General features: G+C 37.7%; 1 protein-coding gene across 4 annotated transcripts in view; it reads right to left on the reverse strand.

The window, feature by feature from the left end:
* Window positions 1–15139, reverse strand: part of NSUN7 (NOP2/Sun RNA methyltransferase family member 7) — a 34187-nt gene that overhangs the window by 4796 nt on the left and 14252 nt on the right. For all 4 annotated transcript variants that reach the window (XM_053922828.2, XM_024573774.4, XM_053922829.2 and 1 more), the window contains 3 exons: window positions 9674–9817; window positions 6661–6762; window positions 4468–4585 (listed from right to left, as the gene is read on the reverse strand). In XM_053922828.2, the coding sequence (XP_053778803.1) occupies window positions 4468–4585; window positions 6661–6762; window positions 9674–9817 (364 nt within the window). The remainder of the gene's footprint in view (window positions 1–4467; window positions 4586–6660; window positions 6763–9673; window positions 9818–15139) is intronic.

The following is a 15139-nucleotide window of genomic DNA, read 5'->3' on the forward strand; positions in this document are numbered from 1 at the left end:
CCTAGCACCTAGAAGAGTGTCTAGTACATAGTAGGTATTCAATAAATATTTATTTGATAGACTATGATACATTTTCATTACATATATGTTCTTTTTTTAAAGATTTTATTTATTTATTTTTAGAGAGGGGAATGGAGGGAGAAAGAGGGAGAGAAACATCAACGTGTGGTTGCCTCTCATGCACCCCCAACTGGGGACCTGGCCTGCAACCCAGGCATGTGCCCTGACTGGGAATCGAACTGGCGATGCTTTGGTTCACAGGCCAGCACTCAATCCACTGAGCCATGCCAGCCAGGGCCATATATGCTTTCTTAATGGTAGTAATAATCCATAATTAAGATTGGTCAAGTTACCTTACCGAACCTGCCCCTACATAACGAAATGATCTCCACACCCCAGTTTATAGTCCATTTCTTTAAATAGTAAAATAAGTTCATACCCAGAGTCTCACTTACACCTGACTTCAATGATGACACTTGGTAATTTTTTGAGTTGATTATATTAGGACATTGCATAATTTAATTTAAATGAAATGTCTTGAATAGGCAGGTCCACAGAGACAGAAAGTAGATTAGTGGTTGACAAGAGCTAGGGAACAGGGGAATGAGAAGCGACTCTTTATTGGGTACTAAGTTTCTGTTTGGTGGGGTGATGAAAATGTTCTGGAATTAGTGCTGATGGTTGCACAACTTTCTGAATATACTAAAAAGCACTGAATTGTACACTTTGATGAATTATGGTTTGTGAATTGTATTTCAATTTTTTTAATTTATTAAAATATCATAGACAGACAACAGTATGGTGATTACCAGAGGGAAAGGGGAGGTTGGGAGGAGATAGAAGAAGGTAAAGGGGGGGATGAATGGTGATGGAAGGAGACTTGACTGGGGGTGGTGAACACAATACAATGTACAGATGAGGTATTATGAGATTGTACCCCTGAAACCTATATAATTTTATTAACCAAGGTTACCCAAATAAATTCAATAAAAATTAATTAGGAAGAGTTCCATATATTTAGTCTAGATATTATCTGTAACAATATGTAAAGGCACACATCGTTTCATTGTGCTTCGTTTCACTGCTCTCCACAGATGTTGCGTTATTTACAAACTGAAAGCAACACCCTCCACCGGTGAAAAGATTTCGACTCGCTTTACTGCGGTGCTCTGGAACTGGGTCCGCAGTGTCTCTGAGGTATGCCTGTACACACACACCCAGGTGGCTGATACTGGACTGGTCCACACTGGCATGGCTGCGCCCGTGGTAAAAATGTCGGTACTCTGGTGCCCTCTAGCGGCCCCTGCTCTCCTAGATCCCTCTCCAGACTTTCACATAAGAGAAAGGAACAAAGGGTTACACCTGCTCATCGAGGGACCGTCAGGACCCTGTTCCAGCTGCTGGACATTTTGGGATTTGGCGGTGGAGAGATATAGGAAGAAAATTATTAACCTCATTATGCATCTTTGGAATGTTTTATTAGATATACAAATATAGGTAGGGGTTTTGGCAATTTAGAAAAATTAAATTTGAGAAGAAAACCATCTAAAATTATAATAATTAAAACATTGGTATATTATTATAGAAATAGCCAAACATCAACAGAGTAGGATAGCATTACAGACTCACGTAACTATAATATATATGGGATTATAACATAGAAAAACAGTGGCATTTTATATCAGTGAGGGGAAGGAGTGAAGGGCTGTGGGGGGAGGGGGAATAAAGCATAATTCGTATTTTACTCCTTTACCAAAATAAACAGCAGACAAATCAATTATTTAAATATAAAATATGAAAGGAAAACTTATAAAAAATATATAAACTGAGGATCAGTATAACACAAGCCATAAGGAAAAGACTGATGCAACTAACTGTCTACACAGAAATTTGAGATTTCTATGTAAAACAATTTTTAATTAAAACATTTTTTAAACTATCTGTGTTTCATATGAAAACAGCTAATACCCCTAATACACAATGACAAGACACATAAAAAGGAAAAAGGCATGACAGCGCTGAAAAAGGGGTAATGAACACGAACAGGCTACACTTACTGAACACTTGTTATGTGCCAGGCACCGCTCGGGTAGTGAGATATTCAGTCCCTCAAAGACCCGGTGAGGCAGGTATGATCCAGAGGTTATGGCCACCTTTCCTCCCTCTCCCTTCTCAACCCCCCTCTCCTGCTGCACAAGACGAGGCACTCACCCCATTACAGTGCACTGTCCTGGGGTGTCAGCATCTCTAGAACGCTACAACTCAAGACTGTGGCTCTCTTCTCCAAAGTCAAAGCAGAGTTCGGGTAAGAAGTCTTTAAAAGGGTACCAAACACTGAAAAAGCTCGTTCTTGAACTTCCTTCCTTCTGCCCTCCCGTTCTCCCTTTCTTCCTCCCCTCTGCCCACCTCCTTTTTTCTACGTATCTATCTTAGATGAAACTCAGAAGTAACTCATGGGGGCATAATAACATGTCTATTTGAATTGTAAAAAGTCATACTTTTTCTGACAGGGTCAATCTGGTTTTCACAATGAGAGCTAGCTTTGTAAAATAGGTAACAAATTCATCATTTTTCCATAAATTGAATAAGATAAATCTGTAGATACAAAGATTTAACAGAGATATATTTAATCACACGTATAATATGACATTGCAGAAATGATATATTTAACAACTATTTTAATTTATGATGAATATTAGACATCAACTTTAAAACAGAAAAAGTTACAGTTATTTTAAAAAGTGGGGGGAGTATTTGAAAAATTGTTTTTTCAAACATTACAAAAATGTCTGAAGTCTCCCGCTCTAGCACCCTCGCTCTCATCCACCCCACAGTACACTGCCAGGTCAGGAAGCGGCACACACACTTGCTAACAGAGGAGTGAAAATGTAACCACAATAAGAGCTCATCCTTTCATGCCTCTGACTAGTGAGGATTCAAAGTCTGATAAAACCTAGCATTTGTGAAGCTGGGGGGAAAAGTTTATGAAAGCATATATTTTGGTGGGAAGTTTGACAATACCAATTAAAACTTAAAATGTACACAACCTTCTCAATCTGTTAAGAATGGTTAGGTAGGATTTGGAAAAACTCGTTCTTTTTAAGTTGGTATTTCTGTAACGAAAGAAAACTGAAGTTTTTACAATAGGAGCAAGCAAAGAAAGTTGCACTGATGATGCCTGAGTCCAAAATGAGGCGACTCCTTCTGGGCCGTTAAACGTTAGCAACAGGTGATTAGATTAGATGGTATATAACACGGCTTTCGACTCCAAAGTCTACTAACTTGGGAACTAAGAAATAATTCTTAGAGGCCATCTAGTGTACTTCCCTAAGCAATTCTTTTGACAGTATCCCCAACAGGTAATTATAAACCTCTTGAATATATACTTTTTAATTTGAGCCCAAATCCCAGATTATTCTGTCTTTATAATATGTCCTTAAATATCATTTGTGTATTTTATATCATATTATAGATTAATAATTGCTTACCTAAAATAAAACCTAGTGAAATAAAGTACAGATGTTCCTCCATTTTTGCCATATTACATTCTTAGAAACCTTATTCCTGCCAAATGAAGAACCATTCGCACTGATGAATTTGGTTATATACCTGCAATAATTCCCTTAGCCACTAGATGGTAATTTAGCTAATGCTATGTTGAGAATCACTCGGAGCAGAAGGTTGACTGTTAGCCACCAACAGGAGTTACTACATAAGGAAGTAAAACAAGAAGGGAAATAGAGGTGTGATTAACATGTCCGCTTGTGAATGGGCAAAGGAAAAATATCCAATTAAAAGAAGGGAGCAAATAATATGCATATTAAGAACCTACTACAAGAATTAAAGGGAAAGTTCAAAACCTGAGCAATAAGGGAAAACTAGGAAACGGTTTTAAACACCTTATTGACGGGCACAGTCTCGAAGAACTACCTGGCGCCGCGGGTTCTTAGATCTACCCCTCATCTCGCATCCACAGTTCAGCGGCAGTACTCCTGGCGTCCTCCTCTCTCCCTAGTGCGCTGCAGCAGCTCACCCAGGAGCTACTACAGTTACTGAGGCTACCTTTACCTCAGTCCTTGTGGGTGCCAAAGGCTATAAGAACGTATGTTTTCAGATTATAAGCATCCAATTTTCTCTCTAGTTTCTCCGGTTATTTTATGTACTTATTTTTCTTCTACTGAGGCACGGATGTATCTAAGGCCAGGACATAACGTTCAGACGTAATTTTTCCAGAAACCAATCAGTCCAGCCACAACGGCTTTCGCTTTAACAACAGCGACAGGAACCTGGTGTACAACAGAGTGCTCGCACCAAGCCACTGTAAAAAGTTTTAAGAAGACGGGCTATTTGGGCAAATTAAAGTCTATCAAAAAGGAAATGGAGTGTCTTCATAAAACTTAGAAGATCATGTTCTCACTTTCAAAACTACTTGGTTGAGTTGTTTGGAAGAGTCCTGCCCTTTCTTACCTGTAAGGTTGTACTTTAGTCCCAAGATCTTGAAGTTCCAGTGCTTTCTTAACAACAGCTTCGTTCTCTTCCGGATAAACGGAACACGTGCAGTAAACAACTGCTTGAGCTTTAGTAACTATTTTTAAAGAAGATGTAGTTAGCATAATGACCCCATTAACTATTTTACAAAACTTTGCCGGGTTTCCAAGCGTCTGTTTGTACAGTGCGGCACGGCTTTGAAGGCGATGATTCCCGTAGAGGTTTGTATGGCCTCCCTCCATAGCACATACTAGGTATGTAGTCTGGGGCCAGTAAGTAAAGTGAATCGAACTGGGCTGTATGGAAATTGAATCGATGGGACCCACCTAGTTCCAACCAAAAACGTAAATACTGCAGATTACCAAGAGCTATTACTTCCAGCCATTCTCCCACGAGCCATATCACATAACTAGCTAAAAGGACTCTAGAAACAGACATAGACGTGAATCGCAGTTCCGTTACCTACTGCTGTATGCACCTGGGAAAATGACTTAAACTCTCGGATTTTTCATCTCTAAAATGAGGTAATGCAACTCCTTTATTTACATTAATCAAGCACCTACTATGTGGTAGGTGCTGTTCTAGCCGTTTGAGATACACAGACAAAAACCCCTGTTACTGGGGAGCTTACTTTCTGTGTTTTATCAACATGATGAGACACAAATAAATAGGAGAATTATATGGTGGTGTTAGGAGTTGATAAATGCTATAAAGAAAAACAAGGCAGGAAGGGGGGTGTCTAGTTTCAAAAGATGATGCTGTAATTTAAACAGAGTAGTCAGAGAAAGCATCAAAAATATTATTTACCAACTTGCTAATCTTCCAACTAACTTACTTCACAGATCATATACAAAATTACCATGTTTAAATTGTTTAATTAATTAATGTAGCATCAAAAAGGTGGGCCTTTTCTGTGCTTTACATTTTGCTTTATATCTACCTCATGTATGCTATATGTTTATGTACCAAATTATCAATACCCTATGAAACGGAGGGTCCTTATAACATTGATTAAATTTAGTTTTAAATCCTCGTTCTAGAAATCATTTCCTTCTGGCAGCATACATACCCCTTAGAGACCCAGGCTGTCCCCTGGGTAACCAGCAGCCAGGACCTCACTGACGGTCGCACAGTCGGACCTCCGGCAGGCTAACGGTAACTTCTTGGCCTAAGTTATGTTGCAGTTCCTGAGCCGTAAGGTAGAAGGACCCCTACTTTCCCATGAAATCAGACACAGGGACACCAGAAAAAACCTCAGAGCTGTCCTCAAGACCCGAAGAAATTATTCTCTACCCTTACGTCACCTCCAATCAGTCAGCTCCCAACACGACCCAGAACCCACACAGTCTTGAGATTTTGCCCATATCTGTCACCTATACAATCATCAAGGAATTTGGGCTTTTGAGCATTAGCTTCCTATCCTCCTGGGTGGCGCCATTTATCAGTAAAGTAGCCAGTATTTCTCCACTGCAGTTCTCCATGTCTAGTGTTTGGCTCTGCTTGTGCCAGGTGCGCGAACTCTCTCTGTTCTGTAACACCTATACTTGCCTTTGAGCCTTTGAAGGTCAGGGTTTATTCACACTTATATGCCAACAGCTAGCTTAATGCCTACCTAGAGTAGGCGTTTGATAAACGTGCTGAATTAATAAAAATGTATATCATTTCTCAGAGACTTGTAGATTTCCACGTCCATGTATACTCAGAATCTAAAGGGTACTGAAATCTAGATGCAGTGATTGAAGCATTAGTATAAATACTTAAAGAGCCTTGTTATGCAGACTTGCATCTCTCTGTTCTCTATTTAGCTCTAAGAGAAATAAGAGTTTGAGAGTTGTAAGGGGCAGGCACAGTGACAACAGAAAAGTTACACCAAGTAAGCTCAAGAAAAGAAATAGAGAAGATGAAACTGTACAACAATGGGTGTACACAATTATTTCACTTCAGCATTAAGAAACTGTTAATCATGCCTGCTAACCTCTAATAAAAATGATAATAAAGTATATTTTTTAAAGGACTTAAATTGGTAAAAATAAGTATTCTGTTACTTGAAGGTGCTAAGACTGAGTGTTCTGGGAAATTCACTTAGAGTTCATACCTCATTGCCTGCCTATAGTAGAGAAACAATATATTAATGTTTCTAAGATTTACAACATATTTTAAGACTGAACTTACATTTCATTGCATGTGTTAGCTGTTCATATTGCTGTTGGGCAAGAACATTAAGTTTATCTTCTGATGTGCCTCCTTGGGAGAAATCTTTAAGTAAATCTGTATCTAAAAGCAAATAAATGCTTTAAATTATGTCACTATTAGATGTCTTCCATATATTGCTATTATCACATTATTTAACATTTTGATCATTTTCCCTTTAATGAGAGTTTTCATGGAAAATATCAAAACTAAAAAGATAGTATTACAAAAATGTATGCTATCATAGAAATGTACACTTGAAACCTTTATGATGCTATTAACCAATATTGGTTAATAAATGTAGTTAAAAATAAATATAAATAAATAAAAACACTTCAGCAACTTAAAAATGACTTAAATATTTTTTGCTGACTTAAATATTAAAAACTAAATTGACAAAGGTAACTTTGTTTAATATTTTTTTTCTCCAAGCTCTTATGAGATACTCCTTCAACTAACCAAGTAAGTCATTCAGGTACAGAAAAAAGAATGCAGTTGCTCTAGAGACTGAGTATGAAAGAACTCAGAAGAATACAACTTTAAAAATAAAGTTACCAAAATAAATTTTGGAAGAAAAAATTAAGAGTAGCAGATGTATGTCTCCATAATAGATCAAGAAACTCTTGCAGTAACACTTTAATTTCTGAAACTGATTTTAACATTTCTTAATAGTGAATGGTATTTTATATAGATAATTTTATTCAACAACCCTTTTAACATTGAGAAAACTGTTTAAACATGCATGAAACAATTTGTCTAAGGTCACAAAGGTATTAGTATAAGGTCACATAGCTGCTAGTGTAGAGCCAAAATTGTGGGTACAAAATCAGACCACAGCCCAAATTTCTAAACTCTCTATTATTCTCCTCTCAGTAACTCCCCTAAACTATGAGAGCCAATTGTTTTTACCACATATTTGGCTCTTCCCCATTCTAGTAATATCACTGAAGGTTAATTAAACTCCTTTTTTTTTCAATTTAGTTTTTTTTACACTTCACATTTTTCTCTATTTGTAAAATTATCTATCACTTTTTTAAAGGACTATTTGTCCATTATTATACTCTTAAACTATATGTTACTTTTTCCATCCCATTTAAAAATAATTCCAAGTTTTTAGCAATGACCAACCTCATATATTCTTGAATGGCTCTAATAGTTTTCAATGTTATAATGTGTTTTAAAATGAATTCATGATTGTTCTCTTCCACCTAGTATCCAAGTCTGGTAAAATCATCCTTTGGATTCATCCCCTGAATTTATGGCTACCCCTTCCACCACACTCATTAGGTCAGCAGCTCCTTACTTGCTCTGCCTGTTATTTCCACAGAGTACAGTTTCCTTTAAAAGCTCTCGTTTTTTCCAGGTTTGCCCAAGACCACTTGTTGGCTTATACTGTTGCTTCAAAACATTACCAACTCCTGGGAAACTTTTTACTTTCTTCCTTTGCCATCATTTGTAGTTTCCTTTGGGCTGTTCTTCCAGCTTCTAGTTTATTTTTACCCACGGCTTATTCAGTTCTGCTTCCCACTTCAAGATGGGCCAGGCTAAAGCTTATAGCTGCTATTCCTTCTCATCTCTAAGTGTCTACTATTGCGTCTTTGGTCATTTCCCAAAGTTAGTATAGGAATGTTCTGAGCCTACTATGCTCCCATCTGAGTTGGTTATTCTTCTGTTTATCTCTGACTGGAAAGACATTTTCTGCACCAGGTTGTAATTCCACACGGTACAGAGGAAGTCCAGGTAAAGACTGTAGTTTCAAGTAAAGAAAAGGTGCTAACTGAGTTTAAATCCCAGCTTCCCTACTTACTAGCTACATGACCTTAGGCAGCTTGCTAAGTTTCTCTGGGTCTTCGGTTTTTCCCATGTGTAAAATAGAGATAATAAAATAACACTACCCTCAAAAAGTCCCTGTGAATATTACGCGATGGTGCATGAGCACTACCTACAATATTGACTGGGACACAGTTTTGCTCAATCAATATTAGTTACTTTCCCGCCATTTCTTTTTCTCCATTTTTAATTGTCCTTGCTGGAGAGAGAAGACTGTTACTCACCATGTTCTGAGTATTTGTGGAATGTCTTCTTTGTCTAATACTCTAGTTAACTTTATCTATGCCTTTCCACATAAACAAGGATTAGAGTAAGAGTCAGTTTCAGTTAATGTGGGGCAATGTACTGTGATTAAGAGAGTGTCCAAGCACCAGCCTTGGGGTGGAAAAGGTTGTCTTTGATTCCGGCTGAGACTTGCCAGTCAAGTGACTCTGGGGGACTTCAGACTCTAAGCCTCAGATTCTGTATTTGTAAGATGCAGACAATACGAGTAACTACTTCTTTGAGTTTTTGCGAGGTTTGATGAAGCAATCGAAGTGCTTAGCTCAGTGCCTTACATATAAGTGTTCAATACATGTTAATGTTAAAACATGTTTTGAAATTTATTAAAGAAGCAAATAAAATACTCCTAGAATTAATACTTAATCTGAGGTTTTCATATCATAACACATACATGTTAAGGAAATCTTGAGTTTGAAATAGTCTGATTACAATTTAATTAGGATTGTGTTCAGACTATAGGTTCTAGAATCAGGCAGCTCTAAATTTGAATCCTAGCTCTGCTACTAACCAGATGCGTGACCTTATAGAAATGAATGAATCTTTCTGAGTCTCAGCGTTTTCATCTATAAAATGTTGATAAATTGTAATGTCTGTAACTTGGGCTCTGGACTACGCCAGAATAGCACGCTAGCCAGCAACTGTTCTGATCGCCTACATGATTCCAATTATTAAATAGTTTGAATAGCACCCTTGCTCATATCTCACAGGATTGGCTTAAGGATTAAATGAGGTAATAAACATAAAGTACTTTACACATAGTATACATGGGAGCTATTCATTACACAGGTATATCTCATATGTCATTTTAATGATTTTAAGTACTTTTGTTTTAAAGTTATCAATACATTTCAATAATTTAGAATTTAAAAATTAAAACAAGTACCTTCATGCTCATTTAAAATAAATTCTACTGGATTACTAATACCGAGCCCTGAGCAACGGGGGAGCAGCAGAATCACTTTAACTTTCTGCAACCTGTTATCTTTAGGTTCAATGTTAAGAAATGTCTCAGGAAGTATTTCAATATCTAGGAGGAAAAATACAGAAAATTAATGTAAAATATTAATTAAAAGTTCTAATGCAGTATATAAATATGCCTGTTTATCATTGTTCTTTTTTAAAAGCTCATCATCACACAAAAAAAGTAATTTTAATGTACTCAGAGAATATACTTCTCTGATAACTTCCCAAAGTTAATACATGAATTCTTAGTGTTTTCACTTGAGAGAGTAATTTTGAAGTTTAAATATCTTCTACATAAAATATAATTAAGTTTTCCACTCCACTTAAAGCAGTATTCTCTAGTGGAAGGAAATGGCTTTGGAGGCAGAAATACCCAGATCTGACTCCCAGTTCCACTATTTACTAGCTGTGTGACTTCATCTCACGAAGCCCCTACGTCCTTATTCATAAATGGGAAAATACCGCTCACCTCGTCTAACTGTGGTGAAGATGGAGATAAAGTAGTTAAGCTTAGCATGGTACCTCATGTACATGGAATGCTCAGGAATGGTTATTTCCTTGTCCCATTTTTTAAATCCCTTTTTATATTCCATCTTCCCAGAAAAAAACAGGTATCGGAAGTATTTATGAGGCACAAAGTAAGGTCCCTCGGGGATCTTGAAATTTAGTTGGAGAGTCTGCTCGCCTTCAGGTTACCCCCCTCTGTGCCCCTGTCTCGAGGCCACCCCTCCACTTCTGCAACGGTTCACATGTCCCTCACCTGCTGTGGAGTCACTCCTGAAATTGTCCTACCCACCCCTTCCTCTGGCCTGATCAATTTTTTCCTCTTCGTATTCTCTTTAGAAATGATCTGTAATCAAATGGGCCTTTTTGGTTTTTCCCACTGAACTTTTTATTGGGGAAGTTCACACACATACAAAGACAGCCATGCTGTTCAATAAATGCAAGCACTTGCCATGGAGCTGCAGGAGTGCACCATTCACGCCCGCTCTGCCTTCATCTACATCCGCACCCACTTCCGTAGTATTTTGAATCTATAACTGTTTTACCATAGATCTCTAAAGATAAGAACGCTTAAAAATGTGACCACGAAAATGTTCCAAACATTCCTAATTATCATCAAATAATCATCGCACCCAATAGTGGCTCAAATTTCCCAACAGTCCCACGTGTCAAAAATGTTTGATAGTTTGTTTGAATTGATGTCTCATTTTACATTTATTTGTATCTAAAGGCTCCCTTTCCATTTTTCTTGCCATGTATTTCTTAATGAAACGTATCTGTACTACTGGAGTTTCCCACAGTCTGGATTTTGCTAATTGCTTCCCTAGAGTGTAGTTTCACATGTTCCTGTATTTTGTGCTTCCCATACTTAGTAGTCAGAGCTACTACTACTAAAAGAAAAAAGATTCTCTTTTATTTAAGCTAGGATTTTTATTTCTTTTTCGGCAGAGGGGAGCAAAAGTACTTCACAAATGGTGTCATGTTTATCCAGTAAGTTGCCTTTGTAGTATCAGCAAAGGGATTACCAAATAATCATATGGTGGTGCCCCCTTATCCATGGTATTGCTTTCCGCGGCTTCAGTTACCTGTGGTCAACCATGGTCTGAAAATATTAAATTTCCCCAACCACCCACTTCAGCTGCTCCTGACATCCAACCATTGACATCGCCACGGCTCGATAATTCAGGCCCACCCGAATCAGATGATCCTCCCCTGACATTGCCAGAAGGACAATAGTGATACTGTCACAGTGCTGCATCATTCACTTCACTTTATTTCATCATCTCACATCTCATCTCAAGAAGGGTGAGTGCCATACAATATGGTATTTTGAGAGAGGGAGACCACATTCACTTAACTTTATTACAGTATGTTGTCATAATTGATCTATTAGTTACTGTTGTTAGTCTCTTACTGTGCCTAGTTTATAAATTCAACTTCATCATAGGTATGAATATGCAGGAAAAATATACTGTGTATATAGGGTTCAATATTATGTGTGGTTGGAGGCACCCACTGTATCCACTGCTAAGAAGGGACTACTGTATTCTAATTCTATCACCCTTTTTTCATGTATTATCTGGAATACTTCTAAAAGGAGAAACCTCCTTCTCTCTTTGCTTGGTTACTCTGTACTTCCTACTCTCCCTTGTTAACTAGGTAAAAGGTGGTCAACTACTGGAGAACTCTAATGTGTACAGAGGTGGTAACTGCAGAATAGCCACTACCCACCATGGCTAAGGAAAGTGTGAACAAGGAACTTAGCAAGTCAGAGGAGAGGAGTGGGTGGGGGGTGCAAGGCTGAGATTGAGCTATCTGAGAAGGGGACAAAGCTAATTCTGCTGGGACCCCTGCATGGCCACCACAGGGATAAACAAACACTGGAAGAGGAAGGAAAGTCCTTTTTTCTTCCTCTTCGAGTCTTGCAATGTCTCTCCAGCATCTGCTAATGGCAGAGACTAATGGTGAGCCAGCTGGCAATGGAGAAATGGAGTACACTTCCAGTATCACAAAGCAGGGCAATGGGTGGGTTTGGAGCTGAGAGGCAATAAAGCAATACCTGGTCAGCGTCTGAACTCATTTTGTTCTCGACTCTTATCCCATTTCTCTAGTGTACCCTTTGTTAGATCCCTCCCATTCGACTTCCTGACATCTAAGTATTAGAGGGTCTATACTCAACTTCAGTGACTAACTAGTTTTCCAAAGTGGTTGTACAAATTTACAGTCCCACCGAAGTGTTTAATATTCCCAAGTCACTAACAGTCTTGTTTTAATGATTTTGTGGATGTGTGGTGGTAGGTCACGATTTTAATTGCATTGCCCTCCTTACTAATGAGGTAGGGTACTTCTACCTTTTTTTTGGCACCTTGAGGTCCTCTTCTGGGAGATGCCTAGTGAAGGCATTTGACTAGGTTATGTTTTCCGACTGGGTTGTCTTTTTTTTTTTAAAGAATTTCTTATATACTGTGGATAAAAACTCTTCATCAACTGGTATGTTCCCTCTCTACGATTTACCTTTGCTTTTTCTTAATGCACAGTGTTGTTTTCTTTTTAATTTACTATAGTCCAACTTATCAACCTTTACTTTTATAGTTAGTGCTTTTCGTATTCTGTTTAAGAAATGCTCACCAACCCCAGGTCATAAAGTGTTTCTCCTTTAATAAATTCTAGAGGATTTTGGATCTGTGTACATGGTGTGAAAAAAGGGTTAGTTTCATTTTTTTCCCAGCACTATTTACTGAAAAGACCATTTCTTCCTCAATACACTGCAGTGTTCAATATATGATTTTTGCTGCATATATATCATGAATAAATGTTAAATTGTATCAATTTCTATTCTGTATCTATTAAGGTGATATGATTTTTCTCCTTCTATTAATATAGTGATTATATAAATTGATTTTTAAGAGTTAAAACAACTTTATATTCCTAGAATAAGCCCAGCTTACTTATAATGTATTATTATTCTTTTATGTCACTGAATTAAGTTTACTAGTATCCTATTTACAATATTTCAGATCACTAATATGCATTTTTTACAGCCTTGCTCATGAGTGACACTGGTCTACAATTTTCCCTCCTTTAAAGTCCTTTTCCAGATTTGATATCCAGGTTGTCAATCAGACTGTGGGGGGCGGGGCGTTCTCCCTCTCGGGAGCATCTTTTCTGTGCCCCTCTGCTTGCTGCAGGTCAGTTACCCTGATCCTTCTCTCCTGGGCTCCAAGGGCCCTTCTTTTGCCTCTGTAACGTGTTTCCTGAGCCCACTGCTTCTACAGCTCACTTCTCCTACCTCTGTGACTTTCTAAAGAAACTTTCTCTTATAGTTTGAAAAAATAAACTGGGAAGTAGTCCCTCTTTAATTATTCTGTGAAAGAGTATTATTTCTTCCTATAGGAATGTAGGGGTTTTTTTTTCTTTGAGAATAAGTGAGATTTTCAATTATGAATTAATTAAAAGGCATTAATATCCACTAATTTTAAGAACACAATAAATACAAAAGTATTCAGATTTTAACAAAAGTAGTTGGTTGTGTTGTTCCAGGAATATGCCCATATTATTTAAATGTTCAAGTTGGTTGGCACTAAATTGCTCATGATATCTTTATATGTTTCAGCTGTTTCCAGGATCTGTCGTGATTTTGATCTGAATTGGGTAGGAATTGTTTTATGATCTCTTTTTCTTGATGAGTCAGATTAAATTCAGATCCTTTATCCATATTTGTGACATTGTCTTCTTATTGAACTGTTCATATACTTAAGGTACAAGCTTCTTATCAGAAAAATGATTTCCAAATATTTACTACCATTCTGTAGGTTGTCTTTTTCACTTTCTTGACAGTGACCATGGCAGAACAAAAGTTTTTACTTTGTATAAAGTCCAGTTGATGTATTTTTTTTCTTTCGTTGCTGTGCTTTTGTTGTTATATCTAGACAACCACTGTTAAGTCCAAGATAACGAAGATACACCCCTGCGTTTTCTTCTAGGAGCCGTATAGTTTTACCTCTTAGACCTTGGTCTTTAATAAATTTTGAGTTAATTTTTGTATATATATGTTTTAAAGATTTTAATTATTTATTGTTAGAGAGAGAGGGAGGGAGGGAAGAAGAGGAGAAAAACATCAATGTGTGGTTGCCTCCCAGGCGCCCCCTACTGGGGACCTGGCCTGCAGCACAGGCATGTGCCCTGACTGGGAATTGTTTGAAACTGGCATTCAATCCACTGAGCCACACCAGCCAGGACATTTTAAAAAGATTTTATTTATTTATTTTTAGAGAGAGGGAAAGGGAGGGAAAAAGAGATGGAAAGAAACTGACATGAGAAACATCCATCAGTTGCCTCTCGTATGCACCCCGACCAGGACCAAGCCTACAACCCAGGCATGTGCCCTGACCAAAAATCAAACCTGTGACATTTTGTTTTGCGGGATGATGCCCAACCAACTGAGCCACACCAGTCAGGGCTGTACATGGTTTGAGGTAGAAGTCAAACTTCGTTCTTTTGCCAGGGCCTATCCACTTGTCCCAGAACCATTTGTTGTTCTTTCCTCGTTGAGTGGTTTTAGTATATGACACATATATATACACGCATATCATATAACATATATATCACATAACACATATACTTGTACATGTTATATGGTATCCCAATTCCCTATTCCATTTCCCTCTCCCTCTCAGCTAGTAGATATAGATTCTTGTATTATGTGTTTATTGATTGCACACGTCACTGCCTTAATAATTTACTACTTTTACCATTTCATGAACAAAGCAATGGACATTAATTCCATTTCTTTCTATGTGCCATTGTTCTAACTTATTTTAATTACATGTAACATACATATTTTTAACCCCACACGACTTTAGTTTACGATCTCACATTAGAC

This window comes from Desmodus rotundus, chromosome 4 (assembly GCF_022682495.2).
Source record: "Desmodus rotundus isolate HL8 chromosome 4, HLdesRot8A.1, whole genome shotgun sequence".
NCBI classification, from domain to species: domain Eukaryota; kingdom Metazoa; phylum Chordata; class Mammalia; order Chiroptera; family Phyllostomidae; genus Desmodus; species Desmodus rotundus.